Source organism: Hesperophylax consimilis, chromosome 8 (assembly GCF_061612785.1).
Source record: "Hesperophylax consimilis isolate HC1 chromosome 8, BYU_Hcon_1.0, whole genome shotgun sequence".
In the NCBI taxonomy this organism is placed as follows: Eukaryota; Metazoa; Arthropoda; class Insecta; order Trichoptera; family Limnephilidae; genus Hesperophylax; species Hesperophylax consimilis.
The window spans coordinates 33,408,569-33,435,849 of NC_142843.1; the positions used below are offsets into that span (position 1 = coordinate 33,408,569).

Consider the following 27,281-nt stretch of genomic DNA (forward strand, 5'->3'; position numbering starts at 1 on the left):
TCTTGACCAACAACTTCGGGTTGCGCTGTCAAAAATCAAGCCGAATATAAAACTTTTGTGTTCATTGAAACAAGCGCAGGTTAATTTAACAATTAATCGCTCATTAATTTATTATTATTTTATAATAATTATTAAGATTGCGTGAAAATAAATATGTTATATTTGGTTCCATGATAACTCAACACAGTGACAATTCAACACACCTTTAAAAAGTGATGTAAAGTCATTAGAAACGATGAAAAAAATAATTTAAACCTAACCTAACCTACTTAACACAGTTATTAAAGTTTTTGTTTCATCACTTTCGATGACTTTATATTTCTTTTTAAAGATGTAATGAATTATCATTGTGATGATTAATCCTATTTATATCTATGTATGTATCCTTTTCAAATAAAAAAACAAGAAGTTATTGTAAAATTTGTGCATCAATTTAATATCTATGTATTTTAGCTTTTGGTGTGCCGCGGAATTCTAGGAAGAAATTTGGTGTGTCGTAGGCGAGAAAAGGTTGCGGAGCACTGCTCTAGTGCATCCGAAAGTCACAAGCCGCCACTGGTTCTCATCCAGAATTTTTAGAATTGTCTTTAGTACTCCTTTATGGACTATGTTGAACCTCTCTCTGTGAGTGCTCCAGGCAGACCCCCATCCAGTTATCTCATACTCAATTACGATTATACGAGATTATTGTATTTAAATGATGCATAATTACTAATTATTATTAAATGAATCCTTTGTCAATTATTTCGAGCCTCTTCATGGTACATAAGCACTTCATAGAATCTCTCATTTAACCCGTCACACAACGCAGCCCAATCTGATGGATATCCAGTACTTACAATGGAGACACTTGATGTAGGTCTATGTCAAAATCTGGACGATAGAAAGCTTTGTAGAAGTAAAAATCTGGGAAGTCTGACGGGATGTCACATAGATTAAATATAAGACTTACGCTACCTACTAAACATAAAATACTTCCTGAGACGTTTGAGGGAAACCCATGTCCAAAACTAGATGCCAGAAAGCTTATAAAGAAGAATACAAAAAAAAACTGACAGCTTATTTCGAGATGATACATGCAAAGAAAAGACTAAAGATTGTTACCTCATTTGGCTTATTCAACAAGCAGATTCCGTGGCCTATCCTCAAGGCATCTATGTAGTCCGACTTGCTGCAATCGCTAAACTTGTACGGCTGCACGTTTTCCATGCCCACGATGATCTGCGCCATGATGCAACCGTGCCAGTCATGGCAGATGCACTCCTCACGGCCGTCGTCGTGGCCCATGCCGATATTGTGACCGATCATGTGTGCCATGGTGCCCGCCAGCAGGTGAGGCTCGTACGTATTGATGTCAACGCTGATGCCCACCGACTTAGCGGTGCACACGGTTTCAGGAACTGCCATCCCTGACTCGCCGCCTTGGAATGATTCACCCCTAAAAAAAAAAAATATATATTTAAGGGTTCGAAGAGTGTCCAAATGTTCATATTACGGTATGTGGGACTTTTCAACTGTTGTGTGGTGGAGAATTTTTTTTTAAATCTAATTTTTTATATTTTATTACAAGAACAAACAAATGTGTATGATATTTTGAGACATTAAAGTTGTTCGTTAGAGAATAACAATTAAATTTAGATATTAAAATTATCCGAACTTATAAAAGTTAATTACTTAACTTGTTTATATAAAATCACACATTCAATAATTGATTGTCGTGAACTGGTTTTTTTTATTTATTTCTATATACCTACTTCCCAAGGAACCATCAAAGTTTATTGTCTATCGTATTATTGTGACAAATCCAACACGGAATCACAATTGTATACTCCCGTTCGCCGTATACAGTATATATGGGTAGTGATTACAAGGATAATATTGACATATTTAACGCATCAATGACTAAATATAAACAGGTCTTGGTAGTATTTATATTGGCAAGCAGAACAACAAATCTAATTAAACAAACTTCATAGCTTTCGACTTATTTCATTTATTTATTGTACTATTCCTAGTATACTCTTTTTTACTTCTTGAAGAGTATTTTGTTTTTGTGAAGTGAAGTTTATTAAGATATTATTTGAGTTTTAATAAAATAAGCATTTAAAGGTCAACTGAGCATGAAGTTGAAAAAAAAATAGAAAGAAAATCCGGAAAAAAAGATTGAATTGAAAAAAAATTGTGTTTTCGGAAACGAAGTTCGCACCCTTAACCCCTCAAAATGGCTCTAAAAAACCGAAAATTTTGTATAATCTGTGCACTGCGCATATGTACCGTACTCAATTGTCTCGAATGCAAATAGATATGCAACGCTTGTTCAACCGGAAAAAATCATTATGTGGTGTTGTGCTTTTTTTATTGCAATATTTTGGGAAGGTGATAAAAAGTCAATGGCATTCCAAAAACGATGTCACATATTATACAGCAGCTGTTCAGTTAAAACAATTTCCTACCGCGTTAATATTCGAGTATCCAATAATATTCGAATAATAATATTGAAATATTCGAGTATCCAATAATAATTCTGATTTTCTCTTCGCGAGAAAAAAAACCAACACAATTTTTTGAAAACGTGTCTTGGTTGGAAGTAATAACTTGCAATCGGATAATGAAGACATCTTTGTATGACTTTGTAATTTAACATGCATTCAGATTAAATAAAGTAAATATGTTGACTTACGTTAGCAACTGCGTTGTGTCCTTGTCCACTTTGAACAGTTTTCTGGATGCGTAATCATTAAAGTTAAGTAAAGCTCTGCTGATATCCTGGCCCTTATCGATCTGGGCCTGGTTTGATCCTTGCCAGGTCTCTATATACACGAGGGAGACCCTCGTGTTCAGCGTCCTGAAATACTGAAAAGTACCCAACCGTTAGTTACAATGAAATCAATCGGAAGAAATACCTACATATTACGTAAAATAGTTCCAATAATAAATTCTATGAAGAAATCACAATATCATGAATTAAATTAAACTCCAAATATGTAGCAAGCATATATATGAATTATTCATGTAAACCTTTCGCTCCCGGCCAACACGTTTCTTTAGGAGGTTATTTTATTTATTATTTTAATGATCATAAATCTGAAAAAATATATTTATTATAAACATTATTTGCTGTCATAAAGTTTGATTTGTGGAATTCCATTTTATTTTTTTCATTAATAATGTTCTATTTTTTTATTTATTTATTTCTAACAAAAGACATTTTGTATAATACACATATTTAGACAATGGATAGGTAGTCCTGCGAATCTGCCACATGGCTGCATGTCTGCAGGTTCTACCTCAATTTATAAATCCATTTATATTTATATATAAAGATATACATTCTTTCAAAGGTACAAACATATTTTAATAGCCTTCTCGAAGAATAAAATAAAAAAAAAACATATTTGGTATCATTCAAGAAAAAGGTCAAATTATTTTTAAAGTTAACAACCTCACTACACATCACCACTCCTTTTTCTTCTTTGTTTATTTTATTTTTTACAGATATATAGATTTTTCATTCATAAACCATATCTTTACATTTTTCATGCATAAATTTCTCAGAGGCATATTTATTTATGAACTTATTATAAATCAATGGTACATAGTACTCCAGCGTTTGGCTTCCATTCTTATTTGACCATAATTTAAAACTAACAGTTTATTTATTTGATAAAGCCTTCGGAAGACGAAACAACTGTCACGCTGAATAATAATTATAGAGCTGAACAATAATTAAATATTGATATTATAATATAATAAGAAAACTGGAAATATCATGATGACGCTTGGAGAAAAAGTAATAATGTATGATAATAAAGGACATTCGATAAAATCTTATGATGGCAATCAACTATGATGCCCTCTGTTTCAAGGATTCAATCATCTAATTGTTTTATTTTCTTTTATTTGCACTTGTAGTGAAAGGAAAATGTAAACAAATATGTACAAGAGTGGTAGTTAAAATCACATTGCACAGCATCATGTGTGCATGTATGAATATACGAGTACTTTTATAATACAAAAAAATGACCAGAACTTATGATTAGAGCAATTAGAAAGTTTGCCCAGTTTGTCCCAGTTTACCCGTTATATATTATACGTAGGTTAATGTGTGTGTTTTTTGCGGACAAAGTATCCACTGACTACTTGAAAGAATCGAAATTACCCCTCGAAAATTTAGAATGACTATTTGTCGATAGGTAAGTTTTCATTCGATTTCAGTTCCGCCTCCAGCAAATAGTTAAATTTGAGTAAGTTGAGAGTGTCAACACAACTTCCGTCGATGGCTCGATGATTCGATGGTCAATTGTCAAAGTTTGTTGAAGTGGATAGCTGGGCTTCCATTTATTTGCTCCCTTTTGTGGTAAGTGCCATTCCCTTAGCTTAAACAGTGGAAAAGGGATATTTATTTATCAAACCGCAAAGTATTCATGCGTAGGTGTTTGATTTATAAAGTTCTGAACAAATAAAGTGCCTTATACCGCGCTTAGGATATTCGGTAACGGCGTTTGGGTTACTAAACTCAATTAATAAAATGCAGAATGGATCAAACAAATTCAGTTACTTACAAAGACACATATTTCAGTATGAGTCATCTTGTCATCTAGTTGACTCTTTGGGATACCTTTTGATATCACACAAATATGTTTATGTTTCTTACAGGCACGTTAGTAAAACAATAGATAAAATTATTTAAAAATTAACAAGTATTTGGCTAATATTTCACTAACTAATTGAGAGAGGGAATCTTATTTCTGGGACCCTTAATAGCCATGAGCTATCAGTACGCCGAAACGGGAAGAAACGCTTCTAAAAGTGTTGCCTTCTCTGTGAAAGGGAGGTTGGTTTTGCTAGGTGACATATTGTGAAGAGGGTTGGGGACTTGACGTATTTGATAGCGGCTCCCAGGAGGTTGTACCAATAACCGAAACCTCGCTGAAATTATGCCACGCAAATCACGGGGAAGTTGGCAAAGCCTTCGCTGGATTAAGCCACGAGATATGGTGCGATTAAGGGGGATGTTTTCAATTTGACACAAACTTTTTGGGAAATATATGGTATTTACTTACAGACATAATATTTTTCCGGCTTAAGGGGTGAGCGCTATTACCATAAGGAGTACTTTTTTGATCTACTGTACGTTTCTATAAATTAGATCGATATAATATACATTTTTTTAGAGAAATACAAACAATCCCAGGTTACGAATAACCTGACAATATTTGAAAATCTCCTACTACTACCACAGTAAGCGGAAAATGTTGCATGCGTTTTGATGAAGGACTTATCCAGCCGATGAATTGAACACACTACGCCTAGGTGGGACCCAAACGCAATGCTAACTCAGCCACTGACCGGTCCTGACCACATTTAGCGAGGTATTTTATGTTTTGATTTCGGTTTTTTTTTGGTATCGCAAGTAAATAAGATAAATAATTTTGAGAACAAAAAGTTGAATTGATTGTAGACGAAAAAAATATTCTTCAATGGAAAAATATTTTTTAATGGGAAAATAAAAATTGGACTTCCTAAAAAAGTTACTCATCTTTTACTTCTACCATCGTGTAGAATCAATACACAGGGTTGTACCACGAAGGTGAATACTCATGATTAATTTGGGTTTTTTCATAGAATTTGAGCAATCCATATTTAATTCTGTGAAAGTTCTATTCCAGTTTTGATATTATATCATTATTGGAAATTTGTTCCTCAGAACTGAAACAATAACAGAGCTTGAATAGAACTTTCACAGAACTTGAAACTTTACTTCTAAATTTGACGAATTGTTACAATTTTATGGAACAACCGGTCCTTAGGAAAAAAATCGAATGAAGTTTTTCAATTAGAAATACACTGCTTTACAAATAAAATTGTAGATGTATTATTCCCATTTGTAGCTACACACTTGAATTTATTACTGTACAATAACAACTCATGACAGTGGCAATTCAATACACATTTGAAAAGTGATATAAAATTATTTAAAGTTTCGATAAGAACTGGCCTATAAACCTATATTAACGTAACCTATTTCGAATATTTTTCATGACTTCGTATCACTTTTGAAGTGTGTTGAATTGCTACTATCTTATATTGCCCGGTAACCGCGTATAGCCAATCAGTTGTTAGGTTACGGTTAGCCTAACAGATTTTGCATTTAGCGAGCCAATACCGGTCCGTGGATTTCGGTTTTATGTTTACTGTAAAATATCGCTTACACAAGCCTTTACATTACGGAAAATTTAAATACAAAAATTATACATATTTTTTCCATTGATTTTCACGAATCACCCCCTTGAGACAGCCGGTACTACCTTGAAGCACATAATAGATGAATGTAAAGAGATGACTATATATTTATTTTATTTTTATTTACATTTATTTTTTTATTGACTCATTTTCATTTCACTTTCATTTTCAAATTATTTGTACTTTATAATAGTAAATATTGTAAAGAGACTTTCTCGACATACTATACATTGACTTGGGGTTATTTGGAGTAAAAAATATAGACATTTTGGTCTCCGGAGAATTCATGTTTTATATTTTTCAACAAAAAACATTTAAAAAATCAGTAGGTATTTGACAGTTAGGACGGGTTGTTTCGAAGAATTTGAACAATTCATCAAATTTCAACGTTCATTTTCAAGTTCTGTGAAAGATTTTTTCAAGTTTTGGTTTTATTTCAGTTTTGTCAAGCAACTAGCCTACAATGATATAATAACAGAACTTGAATAGGACTTTCACAGAACCCGAAAATGAACGTTGAAATTTGATGAATTGTTCAAATTCTCCGAAACAACCCGTCCTTAGTGTAGAGGTTCATTGGGCGATTACTCGGCTAAGCGTAAGCAATCAGAGACGACAGTGACATATGCTTTGTTGTTACCAGAGAACAAAATTTCACTAATTACTCTAAATAATGTTATATCACGTATATAAATCAAGTACATCTCTTACCATCGTAATAATTATTATTGACACACCGAATTCAACTATATTTTTGGCATGATCTGAAAACTTGTTATTGGGTTCAACAAGTGTATCTTTATTTATTGTATGTCGTCTTGTTAAAGTGTACCCAATTGTTAAATAATTTCAAATCATCAATGCTGTGAAAATTTTTGTCATGGTGGGTTTACAATTTAAAAATGAGTAACATAATTAGAAAGAAATATTTAACGTACCAAATCAGCAATGTTGGCAACTTGAATGGCATCGTGCACGACCTCAGCGCGCGTGCTACCATTTCTTTTGTCGAACATCGCCTTGTCTATGACTAGCGCCGTCTCTATGTATTTAGTGGCTTCGCGCACGTCGCGCCGGCCCCTGTCGTGCCCGCTGTCGGAATCGTGGGCGCTGTCGGCGTCATGCCCCGTATGGCCCGCATGGCCCGCGTGGCTGGCGTGCAAGCCGTGCAGCAGCGAGTCGAAGGCTGCCATATGCGAGCGGGCGTCGGCGAAGGGGTCTCCTTCGCGCGAGCCGCGGCGGTGCACCCGCTCCGTTGGGGGTGCATCTGCTGCGCGCTTGTATCTGTCGGAGAAGGAACATTTGAGAGGATGGAGTTAATAATCTCTTTACCCATTCATATATAGTCCTGGAATATCCTTTCTATCTGATTTTATAACTTGCACACATAGTAGTGGAAGCACGAAACAAACTTCCACAAAATTTCACCAAAGCTACAGATTAAATTCTCATTTGGAGAGAAGAAAGGATTGACTTATTTTGAAATCAGATATGGCGCATCAGCAGAATGCTGCCTGCTTATTATCTAACAATAACAATAATAATATAAAAATGACTGTTCTTACAAAATTAGTGCTGTCGCTAAGTAAACTTCATTGTTTAAAATGGTCTAATAACATTGTTTTTTTACTATGCCTGCGGTAAAATAACATACAAATCAGCAATAACAACGAGTATCAACAACTTTGTCTTGCTCAATGGCACTGACTTCATAAGATGAAATTTGGCAAAAAACAAGGCCTGTACTCTAGCCATCCTTGTAATTTTTTCTCAGCATTTTTTTCTTCATTATTTTACGATTACGTAAGCAATCTGTTACATTATCATTAAAATCGTAAATTGCCAAAATCTTAGTCTTGGTGTGTTTAATGAATTTGCCATTAGGAAAAAAGTCCACACTTATTACTAGCATATAAAGTATAATGACCAAAAGTTCTTACCTGTGAGTTCTGGAGTCACTGGCGTCCTCCGCCACCGCTGGCCCCACGTGCTTGGTGCGCCGCATGCTCTTCATCCTCCACTCCAGGTTGCCGCTATTGGCGCAGCCCTTGTTGGCCTTGGTGCGTGCTTCGAAGATCACGTGTGGGTGCTTCTGCTGAAGAAAATGCCGGGCGGGGCCGTGCAGTAAAGGGGTGTCAATGGTTTTATGAAGTGAGACATGGCATGCGGATGAGGTGAACATTTTTACCAAGTGAAGAGCAGTTTGTTTGCTGAAACCACTGAATGCATAAACCGATAGAAATGTTTTGTGGGCGTGATCGTCTGCCATTTTCATGTGTAAAGATAATTAATAATCAGTAATGTCGATTTTACTTCTATCCGTTTGTACCTTCAGTGGCTAGAAATCAACTACCAATATTTGAAAATAATATAAATTTACAATAAAAAAATCCTTGCTGAAGAACAGAAGGCGTTGAACCCATATTTTATGTAACTATATGATTAAAGATTTTTAGGACGATGATATCATGTTGCCTCGCCTGAATGACTCGCTAAAGAACAGAAGGCGTAAAACCCATAATGTACCTATATGATTTAAGATTTGCAGGACGATGATTTCATATTGCCTCGCCTAAATGCCTCGCTGAAGAACAGAAAGCGTTGAACCCATATTTCATTTTCATTTTTTTTCAGGATGATGATGTCATGTAACCAAATTGGAACAATCAATAAACAAAATAGTCGAACAGTTTTTAATATGTCTCCACTATGATCAAGGAAGATTATTTATTAATTACTGATCATTTTTTACTATTTCGTTGCCCATTTATATTGGTTGCGTACAATAATTATGTATATTACAATGGCTTACATTTAGATGAAAATATCCTACAGGTGTGCTTTAAACTTCGGATTTGTCGTGTTAAAAACATCAATGTCATTTGTTTATTCATTTGTTAAATTGTGTAGTAATCGACGAGTTTTCTTCATAATTTGTTTTTGGACATTGATAAAGGTTTATATGCCTTATTGGTTTCGAGTTGACACACTTATGTTTTTTAGAGTCGAACGAGTTATGTGTGTTGATTATTGTAGCCTTTTGATAAGTGTTAGAAGGCCGCATTAACTACGCAAGTTTATAAGGCTGCATCATCTACTAAGTCCAGTTAATATATCGATGGGACGCATGTAAGAATTGTTAGGTAAATGCACTACTAATCTATTTAACTCTCATCTATAAGTAACCCGTAACCCTGCAATTTTGCTTATTGAAATGCTTTTGAATCAAGTTTTTGAATTGTAATGCAAAATAAGGATTAATGGTAAAGGCTACTTATTGGTAATGTTGCAGTTTCCCTATTCCTACTCTGGATAGATCGTTTGATGTGTGTCTAAGCATAAACGACAAAATACCTTGTCAATAATAGTATTGTGTATCGCACCAACCGCTTATGGGAAACGCTCTCCAAAGCTTCCACGAAGGGATCCACGAAATGTTGATTGTTAACCGGTTCCTATTGATCGGAACTAGATAATCGGGTGATCGTGCTAATACATGTCAATTTTACCATAAGGCGAGTGAGAAGGAGGGGAAAGAAGGACACCCCAGCACCCCAAAATCCCAAAACCTCAAACCCCCAATACCAAAACGTCTAACGGTCATAGCCTCCGGGTCAGAAAAATAAGTCTCAAGTAATTCAAGAATCTCACATTTTTCAAAGAACAATTCCAACTCAATTGAAACATATTTTTTATATGGTTATGTTTTTTTTGGCACAAAAAAGGTTTCCTCACTGTATTGTACATCAATATTAAAAACCATTTTACGTGACATATTATTTCGTTTATCTTTCTGTTCTTCAAATTCTTCTATTAACGTAACTGTCAGTTATTCTATATAAAGTGGATATAATTTATTATCTAAAGTATCCTGAACCTTTTGATCAATCTAAATTTATTTACGACAGCCAATAATATATATTTTATAAGTATTATTTGTTGGAAATATATACCTATATATATTTAGAAAACCTTCGATAAATTAAAATTTCAACGCGTAAGATGACGACTTATGAGTGACGAGTGAATAAAATCCTTCCTCACTAAGGACGGGTTGTTTCGGAGAATCTGAACAATTCATCAAATTTCAACGTTCATTTTCAAGTTCTGTGAAAGATTTTTTCAAGTTCTGTTTTTATTTCACTTTTGTCAAGCAACTAGCCTACAATGATATAAAAACAGAACTTGGATAAGTCTTTCACAGAACCCGAAAATGAACGTTGAAATTTGATGAATTGTTCAGATTCTCCGAAACAACCCTAATCACACAAAAATTTCAGGTTCGAATTCCAATTCCAAACCAACTGTCAACTGGGCAATGTGACCAGTGGTGTCCCTCAATGATCAGTGTTGGATCCAGTTCTATTTCATTGTACATTACATATCTAAATACAGTAATAACATCAGATTTCATCTGTCTCGCAGATGATACAAAATTTATTGCCAACCCACTTATACATCACGACTAACTGTAAAATGGCTTAAATGAAGTCTATCAATGAACAAAGGATTGACTTCTTAAACTCACTGTTAAAAAATGCACTGTCCTACATATTGGAAAAACTAAACATAAGCTTGCATACAAATTTAATGTAATACCTGTAAAAACAGTGTTGTTACAATAAGATCCAGGAGTAACCATATCAGAATACTTGAAATGGGAACCGTATATCGCTGGGATTTTCAAAAGAGCAAATTCGATAACATGTTTAATCCGGAAAACCTAACACCGGACTTGATATCAAAAATATACATAACATATTCATGATCTCTCCTGGAATCGGCTTTCTTCACATGTCGTCCTTATTTTGCGATTATAGATCTAATACAGAGAGAGTACGGAGATGATTTACAAAAATACAAGAGCTTTGAGAGACCGAAATTATGAAGCTAGACTCAAGGAACTAAGATTACCAACGTTAAAAAAACAAAAAGAAAGGAATGACTTGATTGACATTCAACATTTTATATTGACATTATAGTTTCTCTGGCGTCCAAGAAATCTTCAATACACTAAAAATATGAATAAAACACCCTCTACGTCCAATGTCATATGTCATCGATAGTATTAATATAAACCATTTTAAAGCTCGATTGGATCGTTATTTGGAGAGAAGGAAGGATTAACTTATTTTAAATTGGGCGCCTGAGCACGGTTTTAGCACCCATATTATTAAATTATGTACATTATTATGTTTAATAATAAAAAAATAAAACCAACTCAATTACTGTTAAACTTATTGTGAACTCAGATATGAGCGCATCAGCAGAATGATGCCTGCTTATTAAATAATAATGATAATAACATATCGTTCGTGTGGTTTTCTGTTCTCCATTAAATTCACTGGCCTTTGAACAAATATATTTTTTACATGTTTGACAACCAGTTTGTTTTTCTGCTCTCCATTCAACCTTGCGCTCCTTGGTCAGTATGATAATTTTACACATTTTGCCACCAGTTTGTTTTTCTGTTCTCCATTCAACCTTGACCCCCTTTGTCGATATAATGATTTTAAATATTTGGCCACGAGTTTAAGAGATTAATAATTTTCTCGCATTATTATTTTTTGTCTTTTCTTGAACTATAAAAATAACTTGGTTATTCTGAGAACAAATAGATAACTACGTTACTCAAGTCACCCGTAATTTGATAATTTATGAAATTTGATAATAATTTGGCATTAATGAAAAATAATTTATTATATTTCATGAATACGTCCTTTTAACATTTTTTCTCTTTCCTTTTGAATTTTTATAATTTCTTACACTTTATACTTTTTGCATACAACTTTTTAACTTATGTTTTTAAGTAAATAAATATAAAGTTTTATCAATTGCCGATAATGTCCAATAATATCATCAAAATATCATCAAAATATTAACTATTTATCCAAATCTACTCCATAACCGTTAGAGGACGGAAGTTGGTATCTAACACAGATACCCGGTGGAAAGTAATAATTTTATCTATATTAAAATTCTTCATAGCGGTGCGATCCCAACCATATATTCCAAAAACCTACTTAAAGAGAAAAAATAAATTAAATCTTAAAATATAAAAGCAATTAACATTGTTTGCAGTTATATAATTTTTTTTTTTGAATTTGTTCAAGCTTGAAAGTAGAATAGTTTCTATGGAAGAACTGTCGTCTGCTCCGCGCTTTCTTGTAGTTTACTAAAGAATAGGTGCATACATACACAGTAATACAATAATACACAATACATTACTTGAGCTCAATAGACATTTCCCGTGCGCTGTATGCACAGTGCAGTCAGAGGACGTCATAGAGCTTTTTGAAATTCGTATTTAGTGCATTTTGATTGGTTACCTAGGAATTCCGCCCTACTGCGCAAGCGCACTCGTATGTGAATCTTATAGAGCTTGAGGACAGACTTTAAAATCCCCTCAAAAATGGTTTGCTAGTTTCAAAAGTAAAATAAATAAATATAAGTATAAATAGTTTTCAAATTAAGTTTGATGATAGCATGATAGATGATTCGCAAATTAAATAGAGTAGATATGATGGTAAGTTAGTAAATTTCTACATATCTAGAGAGATTTTTCCTAAATTATTTTGTGTTTAGACAGCTAATTACTACGTGAAAAATTTTGTTTTAAGAATTTTATATATTTCTAGGGCAGTGAGATTTCAGTACACAAAAAAAAAAATTCAGTCCAGCCATTGAAGAAGTACTTGAGCCGCCATATAATGATAACATTAATAATATTTGGCTAGTTTATATAGCGCCGTTTTCGTGAAAAATCACCTCAAGGGCGCTGTAAAAATAAATTTCTTAAATAATTTAATTCTAGAACTATTGACTTAAAACTAGTGACTTACATATAAGATTTATATTTAGTGACTTACGACTAAGGCCTATAACTACTGTCTTACGACTAGGCCTAGCTACAATCTTAATTATTACAATCTTACATATTTTTTATGTGTAGAAACTTACAACTACCATTAACATTAACAATCTAATTTTATTAGCGCCAGAAGAAGAAGATATATTAATATTGACCAAAAGGGGGTTCGCTGTTAAAATATGGTCCGCAGGTCAACTAAACCCCGTTGATGAAATTTACCAACTACGTTGACACAGCCCCCCTATTCACTAAACTGTATCCATCGGTTGAGCGATAAGGTTGATATTTCAGTCATCACACTAGACGGGACTATGCGGGCGGTTGAAACATATTTAGGGACAGTTACCGAGGTTTAAATATTAGGCATTCTAAATATCAACGGTGTTCATACGTTGAGTGGAAAAAAACATTTTCAGAGATTATCTTATTGGGTCTTATCCCAAAATACGATTGTTCCAAATAACTCTAGTTCCATTTACATATTTTTAATTATTAAAAGATGAACTCCATTGATATTCCAATGTGATTTAATTTCCTTCATCAAGATGAAAACCCTTTTAATTTGAATTCAAAAAATAAAGTACTGATTAATTCACAACATTTTAAAATTCCTCATTTTGTTATCGGATGATTTTTTTTTTCAATTAAAGTAAAGTAAAATAATTCCACTACACGTTGCCACTAATATGGTCGCATAAGGATCACGTGATACACTTTCTTTCTCCTCTGTTATAGTGCTGCAGAAACGAGACGGGGTTCGTATCACGTGACACGCTAGGCTGAACTATTCAGTTGCGAAGTGCGAAAAATTTTTTATTTTTTTTTAATTGCAAAAAAATATACATTTTCACTCGAAATATGCTCATTAATCGCTGATTTAAATTCTTCGGCTACATGCTGTTTCACCCTGTATACTTAGATTCTTTATATATGTTTTGTATATCTATGTACAAAAGCCCAGTGGGCGTTTAAATAAAATAATATTAAGGCGTATTCTTTTAACGATTGATATATTATTTAATGTTGAAAGCTCATTTATTTCACTATCACGAATATACAGATTCTTGGCAAAACTAAAAATAAATAGGTATGTATCATGGTATATCCGATACAATTAATCTAAATAATCAATAAAATACGTGAGCTGTATCAAAAAAAATAATTCAGGAATACTCTTTTTTAGATGTATTTTGTGAATCGAGTTTTCGGAAGTGGGCTGAAGAGTTTGAATAACTTCCAACAAATTAAGCTTGTCGTATTTAAGTCAAGGCGCTTAGAACTAAAACATTAAAGCTTCTCATTCGACGGAAAGTATAACAAAGATTTAAGTTTATTGAATTTATGTATTTCTCCCGTTCAATCTAAGGTAAACGCAAATTGAAAAAAAATTGTAACAATTAAACAGCAGTTGTTTTGACGCGGGTTTAACAATTTGAAAGCTTTGCTTAAGAAGAAAATTCGTTTCATGACTTTTGTATAAAGTTGTACAAAAATTTTCCAACTCTCTTTCCTTCCGAAACGAATTAAGTAAATGTAATTTTTTCTAAATGGAAAACGAAGGTTTCATAATAACATAGAGTCAGTTTTACAAACCAGTGGCAAGCAGTTCATAAAAGCTGAACGCTAAACAAATTCGTTGTTTAAATTAGTCATTTCTGAGAAACATAAATATGGGAATCATAGTTCAACCACCATGTTGGTTTATTTGCACTTTTCGAATGTTTGCTTATGATGCACATATAGACGTATATCTATCTACTACGGTAGGATAAAGTGAATAGACTAATTTTAAACGGAGTCTGCAATCGCAATAAAAATATTTGATGATGATTCGTTCATAGTTTCCATCAATCTAAGCAAAAGCGTTCCTATCTTTTCACTTAAATGGTGAAATGCAAATGAACTCCCTTTCCAATAAAACAAAAGAACCCTCTCCCACAAAATGGCCGACACAAATGTACACAGAATGAACGTATGATAATAAATCCCTTTATTTGCTTACTCCGTAGAAGGCGTAGATGGGATGCGTTAGTAAATAAATGCTATTTTTTTACACAAACAATGTGGCTTTTCACGAAAACCCATTCATTAGGGCAACTCCATGGAGGGGCGATAATTTTCAACCGGAACAAGCAATGGTTTCAACAAACCATTGGTGATTCCTGATAATGGTCAATTGGTCTTTCGTTTTTTTTTATGATCATTTTAAAATTAATACTAGCCACATATGAATCGTGTTAATTTTAACACAAAAAAACATAATAATTTTTGGGTGGAGTGTATCCATATTTATATTTGCATCTCGTTGCATTTATCACTCAGTATCCGGACTACAATACGACTAATATTCCTCACTAAAATTATGAAATTTTTTCGTCTATGATGTGACGGTCTGTACCTTGAAATTAGGAGCTGAACAAATAAACACGACTTGTTTATGGAAGGTAAAACAAATCTCGGACTCTTGGAAAGCTTTACCCCGCGAGACTCCGCCTAACTTCGGCATGTATATTTTATATTTACTAAAAAAAAACACTTATCATAATCCGAAAAATTAGAGTATTTCGCAGCAAAGAATAAAAAAAGATGTTGAAATTCATATTTAAAGCGTTATCTTTTAAAATAGTGAATCATTTAAGGATTGATTGATTGCCTGAATAACATATGCTAATTAATGAATGCAAAACAATGATTAATTTCCAAGAATTAATTGATTATTTGAGTTCATTAGTAAGTCTTGTCACATGGTTATAAGTGATAAATGGACAATGGACAATTGGACATTAAGCGTTAGTCACAAAGTTAAAGATCTTTTGATCCTTAACGTATTATTTTTATTATCGGAAAGAATTAAAATTATCTTAAAAGACTGTTTTTATACGCCACTATTTAAATTAATCCAGTTATATAATTTTAACACAAGCTTTTTTGAAATTTAATTTCATATGACGACAACAAGATAATATTAATAAAAATTGTCTACAGGACGCGTTTTATAAATTGCCGGTATGTAGGTAATTATAAAAATGACCGTCTTCACCTGAGTCTGAGAGGGTAGATTTGTCAGGTGGAAGGTTTTCTAAAATGTCAGTTAAGACTCTCCTAACTGATCTAACCCTTATCCCTGAAGCAACTTGACAACCCCCAGAATTTCTCCAGCAGCGCTTCTTGTCCGATGACAGATACCTATCTACTTAATCTTATTGTAGCGAGCAAATAATTGCTGTTATGGCATTTTGCGAATCGGTTTCCCGAAAGGAAAGTTGGCTTGGGGGTTTAAAAATAATAGTTTTTAAATACAAAATTATGCTATACCTGCAGCTATTTTTAAGTTTTGCCTTTTAAATGTACTGATGATTTATTGTCACCTTTGATTTTTTTTAATTAATCTTTCAGCATCTTCTATTTTGTAACAAATAGACATATTGATATCCTCACTGGAATCTTCCGTGACGAAGATTTCATTTATATATTATTCAAATTTAGTATGTATGGAAAATATACAGAAATTATAAATATATTATTTTTTTCTGAAATAATTACTAATATATTGCGTGTTGTTTTTTTTAATGCAATTGAGTGGTTTCGGTTTCAGTGTGTATTATTTAGTGTCACTATATTTTTCATATCTTATCTCCTTGTATTTGCATGTTATGCTGATCATATCTGTACGCGGCTTCACTAGAAAAATAAAATTTTCTAGGTACTAAATTAACATAATTGATAAACGTAATAAATCATCGCACCTCGTACATACGGCATATCATTAAAACATAATTCCAAGAAAATTAATATCCGAAACGAAATAAAAAAAAAGATTATCGGTACAAGGTAAATAAGCGATAACCGCAGGTTATAACTGGTTCCAAACTTTTATAAGAGCCAAGCTGACGTGTACCCGGCGTTGCTAGGGGAAATGGTTTGGGCTTAAGTTTTGAATTTTAGAGTACCCGATAACTGGGTGCATTTTGAAGATGAAAATAACATTATTGTCTTGCAATAAATATTTTTTTCACTTGATTGTGTCATATTATCCACGGGCGTCTTAGAGCTTTACGACCATTAACTTCCAAGTCGTACATTCTCCTGACACCTATTTTTTCGTTCACCACTGACGTCTCATTTTACCAGAAATTCTTCTGTTTCTTGATTCGTGTTTTGCTCAGGTATCCCCGACTTTTTCTACCATTCTCTTCATGTAGTATCATGAAATCCACATTGTTATTGTTACAAAAACCACATTGTTATTGTTAAAAAAACCACATTGTTATTGTTAAAAAAACCACATTGTTATTGTTAAAAAAACTACATCGTGTCGACTTTGATTCGACTCCGTGTCTCCTTCCAGTGCAGAGATAATGGTAGCTAGAAGAATATTGATTATTCCAGTTTGACAGCTCTTGGTAGGATCAGATATCAAGCAAACTCTGACGGGATAAAAATGTAGTATCCAACACGGCCATCATCACAAGGTGAACCGGATAGTAATAATCAAATTTACGGACGAACAAAATGCCAATTGGTCATGTTAAGACAACTTAACTATGCTTATGGCTAAGATTTGTATGGTATGCGTATGCGAATGGGTCACATATATATGATTAAAACACTTTTAACACTATTTGAATTTAAATATTTTTAACGAAAGTTTGATTTAAAAAAAAAAACATTTCTTGAAACGAATCAATCGAAAATTTTCGAGGGTGAAACGCTTTGCCTGCGCTTACCAAAAACAAATAAGTGGAAACATTCCAAACGATGCGAAACCACGGCGAAACTTGATATTTTTATTTGCACATTCCACAGAACGCCACCACAAGAGGTGGAATTCCACAGAAACGTTTGAGCTTTAATGCGTCCACTTTTACCCGCTAAAATTCCTATTTCATTCAAATAAGAATATATATCGCTTTCATGACGATCGTCGGGATGCAGCGAGCCATTTATGATGTCAGTATTGTACTTCAGAACCTAATCAAATTATTACAGAATGAAGTCATAAACTAATAAAATACAACAAACGAGAAATATGGCCTCCACGATTGAGTTGTTACGATCCATATCCTTTTCCGTAGGTTGCGGGTTCGAATCCTGACGTGCGAAAGTAAATTTGATTAGATTAATTAGTTTTGATTAACAATTTACTAATTAAAAATTCCAGAATGGTAGATACTTTCAATATCTAAATCATTCAGAATCAAAACGTTGCTTGAAATGGCTTTAGCCTTGTTTGTTGACCAGATATGAATAACTCTTACTTCCCTACCTTCCTATTTTTACCCCTCCCCTCCCTACTACTTTCAGCCTCATATCATACCCCAATAGGCTAGGAGCAGTTGGAACTTACATAAAATATCATACATAAATGACATAATAATTCATTAGTGTACCTTCCAATATTCGTAATTGATGAAACGAATGAAAAAATAAAAAAAACATTTCAACAAAGAACATCGTTAAATTGCAATTATTTTTCAAAACGAATTTTTTTAAATGACCGTTAATTGGAATATTTTCTAAAGAAAATAAAATGAAAAATTTAATAATTTTATTTGTTCCTGCTTTATTTTTCTTTCTGATGAAATCGTTTTATTCATAAGAAACGTATTTCGGTACGCAGTGACCATACAATTTTTTCAGAAGACGGTGAAAGGAAAATCATTTTACATAAATAATTTATCTTCTATGTAACCCAAGAGACTGATATCGCAGTACTGAGAGTCGTGGAAGTAAGGTACCCGATTTGGTCGATAGCAATAACCTGTCCCAAGCTAACCTGCTAACAAAAGGGTTTCTAGTTTTACGGCGGAGAGAGAAAATGACGAATTGCCTTTAAAAATAAAGTAAAACCGTTGATCGTCTTACCCAAAAAAGGCTTCTGATGCTGAGATATAAAAGGAGTAAATACTACTTCAAATGGAAATTGAAGGATTGTACAGGGCGTGGAGAGCTGGCCAACAGGGGCCACACGAGGCAACCAAATATATCCAATACAAAAGACTGAAATTTTCAGTAATTACCTATTAGAAAATGCCTAGAAAATTAGCACTTGGAATAAATCTTTTTTACATATTCGAATAATATCATTTAAGATAACACAGTTAAAAGTATTATAAATTATTAACAGATGAAGATTTTCTCACTACCATAGTCCCAATATAGTAAATAGTATCACTACCATAGTTCTCAATAGTCTCATGCCCGTATTATGGTAGTCGTACATGATTTAGATAAGAATAACAAAATAATATTTATTTTTTGGAATAACTTAGTTAATAAAACCTCAAATTGTAATATTTAATCATTGAAGACAACAGTAGCGATTCCTAAACAAAAATCTGAAACAGAAAAAGATACGGTCACATCTAGGACTCGAACTTGGGACCCTTGCCTCGCAGGGGCACCGCTCTTATTTATTCATATCTTTTTCTGATTTTTCTGTTTCAGATTTTCGTTTAGGAATCGCTAATATTGTCTTCAATAATTAAAATCATATTTTGTAGAACAAATAATAAAACAAAAGGGAAAAAGACATGTTATTGTAAAACAAAACTTAAAAAAAATACATATTATTATAGAAACCACATTAGAAATAAAAATGAAAATTAAACTAATTGATAAAAAGATATTTAAAAGCAAATAGAAATGAAAATATTAAAAGAAAGATTAAAATACATGCAAAATTATACCAAATTATTTCAAACATATTTTTTTTTATTTTAATCAAGACTCTTCGTGGTATGGAAATATCTTGAAATGATAATCCAAGGGATAAGGGACCTCATTTTATAAACGAAATGTCAAAATCAATATTTTTTGTAAATGGATCGTTTTGATGATAATCACGAATTAAAAAATATATATATGTAAGATTATAATTCATTTATCAAAAGATAATTACTATTAAGCTATTGCTTCTGAGAACGTAAGGCATTATTTTTTATTGATAACCTCATAATTGTTTTCAAAAACATTGAAATTAATAGAGAAAATTTTATTATGTATAACTCGAACCCATTATTAGTATTAACGGTAGACAAAAATCAAATAAATTTACTTCTTGCATTTTATATTAGGTTCGAGTAGAACAATGTCGTTTTGATAAAAAAAAGATACTATGTAATTAAATTTACAAATAGTGAAAACCTGCAGAAAATTGGAATGATGATTTTTACTCATGAGAACCGATATTGAAAGGCATCGTTTTATAATTAATTCGCCTGTATTTTTTTTAAATTTTAAATCATGGAAGTTACAAATAATATGATAAAAATGTTAACAAAAAATAAAATATTTACAAAAAAGAACCAACGAAGAATAAATAAATAAATTTTTGTAAATATTTTATTTTTTGTTAACATTTTTATCATATTATTTGTAACTTCCATGATTTAAAATTTAAAAGAAAATACAGGCGAATTAATTATAAAACGATGCCTTTCAATATCGGTACTTATGAGTAAAAATTATCATTCCAATTTTCTGCAGGTTTTCACTAATGGTAAATTTAATTACATAGTATCTTTTTTTATCAAAACGACATTGTTAAAAATATTAAAATATTAACAATATTTACAAAAAAAATATTTTCCCTTTTTATGTGCAGATGAATTATTCGACTATTTTTTTTTACTTCTGTTTTATCCTAACGTCATCGTATGTAAAATAGGTCAGCAATAAACCAAATTTCATCCATTAATTAAACCCGGGGGGGGGGGTTCTCCCCACCCATCCCACCAATGAAACAGGTAAAAGGGTATACTGAAAACTTGAGGAAATTGAAGAGAACCACCATCGCTTTTCTCAAAAGATATCCCAAAATAAGACAGCAATAAAAACTTATCCCACTGATTGAAATTCCCCGGGCTTTATAAAAACTTTTCATTACAGTGAAAGTTTTTAATTTCAAATACACGCCGAGAATTTCTAAAATCAAGGCGACGAACTTAACTTCAAGTCACTTTCATTACAAAGGAAAAAATAAAACATAGGTACCGACCTAAAATGGTGTCTGGAAAACAGTGTTTAAATAATCATCGGAATATAAGTTATTGTTTTCAATTTTAATTTTTTAGAATCCGTTTAATTTTTTCGTTCTTCTTTTATACATTTAATAGTATTCTTATTAAATTTATAAAAAACAAATTGTTAAAGCATTAATTACTCTCTCGAAATATCCACACAAATTGAAAATATCTCCTGAGTAAAAATAAATGCCGCCAACGGGGAATTGAACCTTCTGATGTCCAGTCAGGTGCTCTGGACCACTGAGATACGTTGGCTTATTAATAAGGTGTTTCTAAATGAACAAATTGAATAGAGGTCGTTAAGGTAAGGTGTTTCTAAATGAACAAATTAAATAGAGTTCGTTAAAGTAAGGTTTTTCTAAATGAACAAATTGAATAGAGTTCGTTAAAGTAAGGTGTTTCTAAATGAACAAATTGAATAGAGGTCGTTAAAGTAAGGCGTTTCTAAATGAACAAATTGAATAGAGGTCGTTAAAGTAAGGCGTTTCTAAATGAACAAATTGAATAGAGGTCGTTAAAGTAAGGCGTTTCTAAATGAACAAATTGAATAGAGGTCGTTAAAGTAAGGCGTTTCTAAATGAACAAATTGAATAGAGGTCGTTAAAGTAAGGCGTTTCTAAATGAACAAATTGAATAGAGGTCGTTAAAGTAAGGCGTTTCTAAATGAGCAATTTGTATAGAGGTCGTTAAAGTAGGGTGTTTCTTATTTTACAATTTGTATAGAGGTCGTTAAAGTAAGTTGTTTCTAAATTAACAATTTGGGTGACTCAGTGGTTTCATGCATCTTTTTACATTTTAACTTTTTTCATAATTTTACGTTAAACGTTATTATAAATTGTTATGTAACACCTCACAAGCGTGACCCTGTTGTACACTGTAAAGAAAAAAGAAGTATGTAGCCACCCGGTTGGGCAGCTTTATGAGACGAGTTAAGGTAGGGGCTGTAGAAAGGGATTTAAAGGTACGATTGAAACGAACGCTTAAGACGGTATGAATAAGCATACACAATAATTAAGTGAGCGTTGAATTGAATATACCAAGTATATATGTGACTAAGAACCTAAATGGAAACAAAAACTTGTGTTTTGAAACACTGATTTTTTTAGATTTGTTCACCAACCGGTTTCGCTTGGTTTGTTTCAATTAAATTGATAATCTAAAGAAACACCAAGCCATGTTAATGAAACCGGTTAATTAATAAATTTAGTATGTATGGAAAATATACAGAAATTATAAATATATTATTTTTTTCTGAAATAATTACTAATATATTGCGTGTTGTTTTTTTTAATGCAATTGAGTGGTTTCGGTTTCAGTGTGTATTATTTAGTGTTAAAAATATTAAAATATTAACAATATTTACAATGAAAATATTTTCCCTTTTTATGTGCAGATGAATTATTCGACTATTTTTTTTTACTTCTGTTTTATCCTAACGTCATCGTATGTAAAATAGGTCAGCAATAAACCAAATTTCATCCATTAATTAAACCCGGGGGGGGGGGGTTCTCCCCACCCATCCCACCAATGAAACAGGTAAAAGGGTATACTGAAAACTTGAGGAAATTGAAGAGAACCACCATCGCTTTTCTCAAAAGATATCCCAAAATAAGACAGCAATAAAAACTTATCCCACTGATTGAAATTCCCCGGGCTTTATAAAAACTTTTCATTACAGTGAAAGTTTTTAATTTCAAATACACGCCGAGAATTTCTAAAATCAAGGCGACGAACTTAACTTCAAGTCACTTTCATTACAAAGGAAAAAATAAAACATAGGTACCGACCTAAAATGGTGTCTGGAAAACAGTGTTTAAATAATCATCGGAATATAAGTTATTGTTTTCAATTTTAATTTTTTAGAATCCGTTTAATTTTTTCGTTCTTCTTTTATACATTTAATAGTATTCTTATTAAATTTATAAAAAACAAATTGTTAAAGCATTAATTACTCTCTCGAAATATCCACACAAATTGAAAATATCTCCTGAGTAAAAATAAATGCCGCCAACGGGGAATTGAACCTTCTGATGTCCAGTCAGGTGCTCTGGACCACTGAGATACGTTGGCTTATTAATAAGGTGTTTCTAAATGAACAAATTGAATAGAGGTCGTTAAGGTAAGGTGTTTCTAAATGAACAAATTAAATAGAGTTCGTTAAAGTAAGGTTTTTCTAAATGAACAAATTGAATAGAGTTCGTTAAAGTAAGGTGTTTCTAAATGAACAAATTGAATAGAGGTCGTTAAAGTAAGGCGTTTCTAAATGAACAAATTGAATAGAGGTCGTTAAAGTAAGGCGTTTCTAAATGAACAAATTGAATAGAGGTCGTTAAAGTAAGGCGTTTCTAAATGAACAAATTGAATAGAGGTCGTTAAAGTAAGGCGTTTCTAAATGAACAAATTGAATAGAGGTCGTTAAGGTAAGGTGTTTCTAAATGAACAAATTAAATAGAGTTCGTTAAAGTAAGGTTTTTCTAAATGAACAAATTGAATAGAGTTCGTTAAAGTAAGGTGTTTCTAAATGAACAAATTGAATAGAGGTCGTTAAAGTAAGGCGTTTCTAAATGAACAAATTGAATAGAGGTCGTTAAAGTAAGGCGTTTCTAAATGAACAAATTGAATAGAGGTCGTTAAAGTAAGGCGTTTCTAAATGAACAAATTGAATAGAGGTCGTTAAAGTAAGGCGTTTCTAAATGAACAAATTGAATAGAGGTCGTTAAAGTAAGGCGTTTCTAAATGAGCAATTTGTATAGAGGTCGTTAAAGTAGGGTGTTTCTTATTTTACAATTTGTATAGAGGTCGTTAAAGTAAGTTGTTTCTAAATTAACAATTTGGGTGACTCAGTGGTTTCATGCATCTTTTTACATTTTAACTTTTTTCATAATTTTACGTTAAACGTTATTATAAATTGTTATGTAACACCTCACAAGCGTGACCCTGTTGTACACTGTAAAGAAAAAAGAAGTATGTAGCCACCCGGTTGGGCAGCTTTATGAGACGAGTTAAGGTAGGGGCTGTAGAAAGGGATTTAAAGGTACGATTGAAACGAACGCTTAAGACGGTATGAATAAGCATACACAATAATTAAGTGAGCGTTGAATTGAATATACCAAGTATATATGTGACTAAGAACCTAAATGGAAACAAAAACTTGTGTTTTGAAACACTGATTTTTTTAGATTTGTTCACCAACCGGTTTCGCTTGGTTTGTTTCAATTAAATTGATAATCTAAAGAAACACCAAGCCATGTTAATGAAACCGGTTAATTAATAAATTTAAATAAATTAGTGGTTACAGAAAGTGTTTTCCATTTAAAATGACATAATAAAGTGATCGTTTTATAAGAAAACAAAAAAAAATCCTTGTAAAATTGAGTAATTCGTTGCAGATTAAGGACGGGTTGTTTCGGAGAATTCGAACAAATCATCTAATTTTCTTTTTAAAATTTGTTATTATATCATTATAGGCTAGTTGCTTGACAGAACTGAAATAATAACAGAAAATTAACTTTGAAATTGAAGAATCGTTAAAATTCTCCGAAACAGCCTGTCCTAAATCTTAGAAGTTAATCCCAAATTTATCTGCAAAACATGTACAAAGAACACCACAAATATCCGAACACTTTGTAGGATAAATATAGCTAAACAAGCAGAGTTTTTTTGTCAAAATTAGAACTCGCCAAAACAGCGGAATAGTTGTACAAGTTTTCGGAGGAAGAAGCAAACATTTTTCGCAGTTTGCGGCTTACGAAGGGTTTTAGTTTCAGAAGAAAAAGAACGAACAGTTAGCCTCCTAGTAATGATACAAAAAGGGTAATGCGGCTCCGGCTGCCCCCCATCTCCCCTTTAATCTGACCTCAGCGGGAAGGGGAAGCTGTGCCGATAAATTATATAAAGCAGACAAGGCAGTGTGTAAAAAGGGTGCTTGGATTCTTGACATCTCGAAATAAGGACAAGTTCGATAATAGGGAAAGGTCGATGGCTATTCATTAACACACACCTTTTTAAATTCAAAGGGTTTTGAGTTAAAATGCATTAAATTGTATATTAAATCATTCATACTAATATTACTGATCATTACTCATGGATGTTTATCCATAAATTTAGCAATCCAATATTGCCATCATTAAAACAAAATAATACCTCAAAAAAAGTACTCGATATGGATACATTAAAAAATAAATTAGAATCGGAAAATTGGATAGAATTATTTCAATGTAATGATGTCAATGTTTGCTCTAAAATATTTGAAGAAAAAATTTCCAAATACATAAATGACTCATCAAATAATATAATACCCAAATCCAAACTATCTAAATTCAAACCTATAAAACCATGGATTACTCACGGTTTAATAGTATCTGTACGACATAAGCAAGCTCTATACAAATTGACTACTCAACAACCAAATAATAAAAGTTTATTCAATCATTTTAAAGTATATAAAAACAAACTTTCTTATATTATAAAACATACAAAAGAAAGTTATTATACACATAAGTTGGATCAGGCTGAAAATGATAGTAAAAGAGTATGGACGGTGATAAATGAAATAATTGACAAAAAAATACAGGAATAATGAAATCAGTGCTATTAATCATGATAACTCGAAAACATGTTGTAAAGAAAACCCATCAAAAGCTGCAAATATATTTAACACCTATTTTGCAAACGTAGGGAAAAATCTAGCCAATCTTATACATATTGATCCAAATATCACATCTCCAGACTGTAATATTGATGCTGAAAAAAAATGGCAACATTTGAAATCACCACAGAGGACGAAATAGTTTCTATTATAACTTATATGAAAGGAGGTTCTGCTCCGGGCTTTGATGCAATTACAGTTGATATTTTAAAAAACATTAAAATACTAATTTCCAAACCATTAATGCATATAATAAAAACAAGTTTTCAAAGCGGAGTATTCCCATCAGTTTACAAACAAACTACCATTACTCCAATATTTAAATCAGGTAATCCAGAAGAAGTAAACAATTACCGACCCATATCAGTCATCTCAAATATAGCAAAAATTTTTGAAAAAATAGTTAAAAAAAGAATGAGCCAATTTATAAAATGCAATGGTATAATTAATGAAAACCAGTTCGGTTTTATGGAAGGGAGAAGCACACAGGATGCGATTGCAAAATTGAGTAGCCTAGTATATAATTCTTTAGATAAATCATTAAAATGCCTTGGAATTTTCATAGATCTCAAAAAAGCATTTGATAGCATATCACATGACAAACTTATAAGTAAATTAAGAAACATTGGATTAAATGGTACAGCTCTAGAATGGGTAAAAAGTTACCTTTCCAAACGACCTCAAGTCGTAAAAATTAACAATGTGTTTAGCTTGCCAAAAACGAGTCAATTCGGCATACTGCAAGGTACAGTACTGGGTCCGTTACTGTTTATCATCTATGTTGATGACATATTCATACAAAAACTAAACGGGAAAATAATATCGTATGCTGATGACACTGTCATAATAATCGAAGGTACGGATTGGAATACTGTTAATAACTTGGCAAATGCTGATATTAATATACTGAAAATTTGGTTCGATAAAAATCTTCTCTCCCTAAACACAGAAAAAACAAAATTTATCCCATTTTCAATCAATAAATTTAAATCAGAACCAGATTTAAACATTATAATACACCAACACAAATGTGGCAGAACTAACTGCAATCAAACTTGTCCTATCCTTAGTCCAACATCCAAAATCAAATATCTTGGCGTATATATAGATCAATATTTTAAATGGAAAACACACATTTGTGAACTCGTCAAACGGATTAGGAAATGTTTTTATATATTTATAAGACTTAGAAATATTCTTAGACTGGAAAACCTAAAAAGAGTGTACTATGCGATTGTTCAATCTATATTACAATATGGTATTATTGGTTGGGGAGGAACATATAATAAAATTTTGAACCCACTTAAAGTAGTTCAAAGATTGGTAATCAAAGTAATTTTGAAAAAACCATCAAAATTTTCTACCGAAATTCTTTTTACAATTTTCAAAGTACCAACAGTTGACAAAATGTATCAAAAATATTCAATACTTCAAATTTACAAAGAAATGCAGTCAAATACTCATAACTTGCAATTCAATACATCAGCAAGAT

The 27,281-nt window shown here is 32.2% G+C and overlaps 1 protein-coding gene across 1 annotated transcript in view; it reads right to left on the minus strand.

Annotated features, from left to right (window-relative positions):
* mmd (disintegrin and metalloproteinase domain-containing protein mind-meld) overlaps positions 1–27,281 on the minus strand; it is a 689,072-nt gene that overhangs the window by 45,788 nt on the left and 616,003 nt on the right. The window contains exons 10-13 of the mRNA XM_089634149.1: positions 8,184–8,335; positions 7,182–7,527; positions 2,681–2,853; positions 1,105–1,438 (exon numbers count right to left, since the gene is read on the minus strand). Of these exons, the coding sequence (XP_089490275.1) occupies positions 1,105–1,438; positions 2,681–2,853; positions 7,182–7,527; positions 8,184–8,335 (1,005 nt within the window). The remainder of the gene's footprint in view (positions 1–1,104; positions 1,439–2,680; positions 2,854–7,181; positions 7,528–8,183; positions 8,336–27,281) is intronic.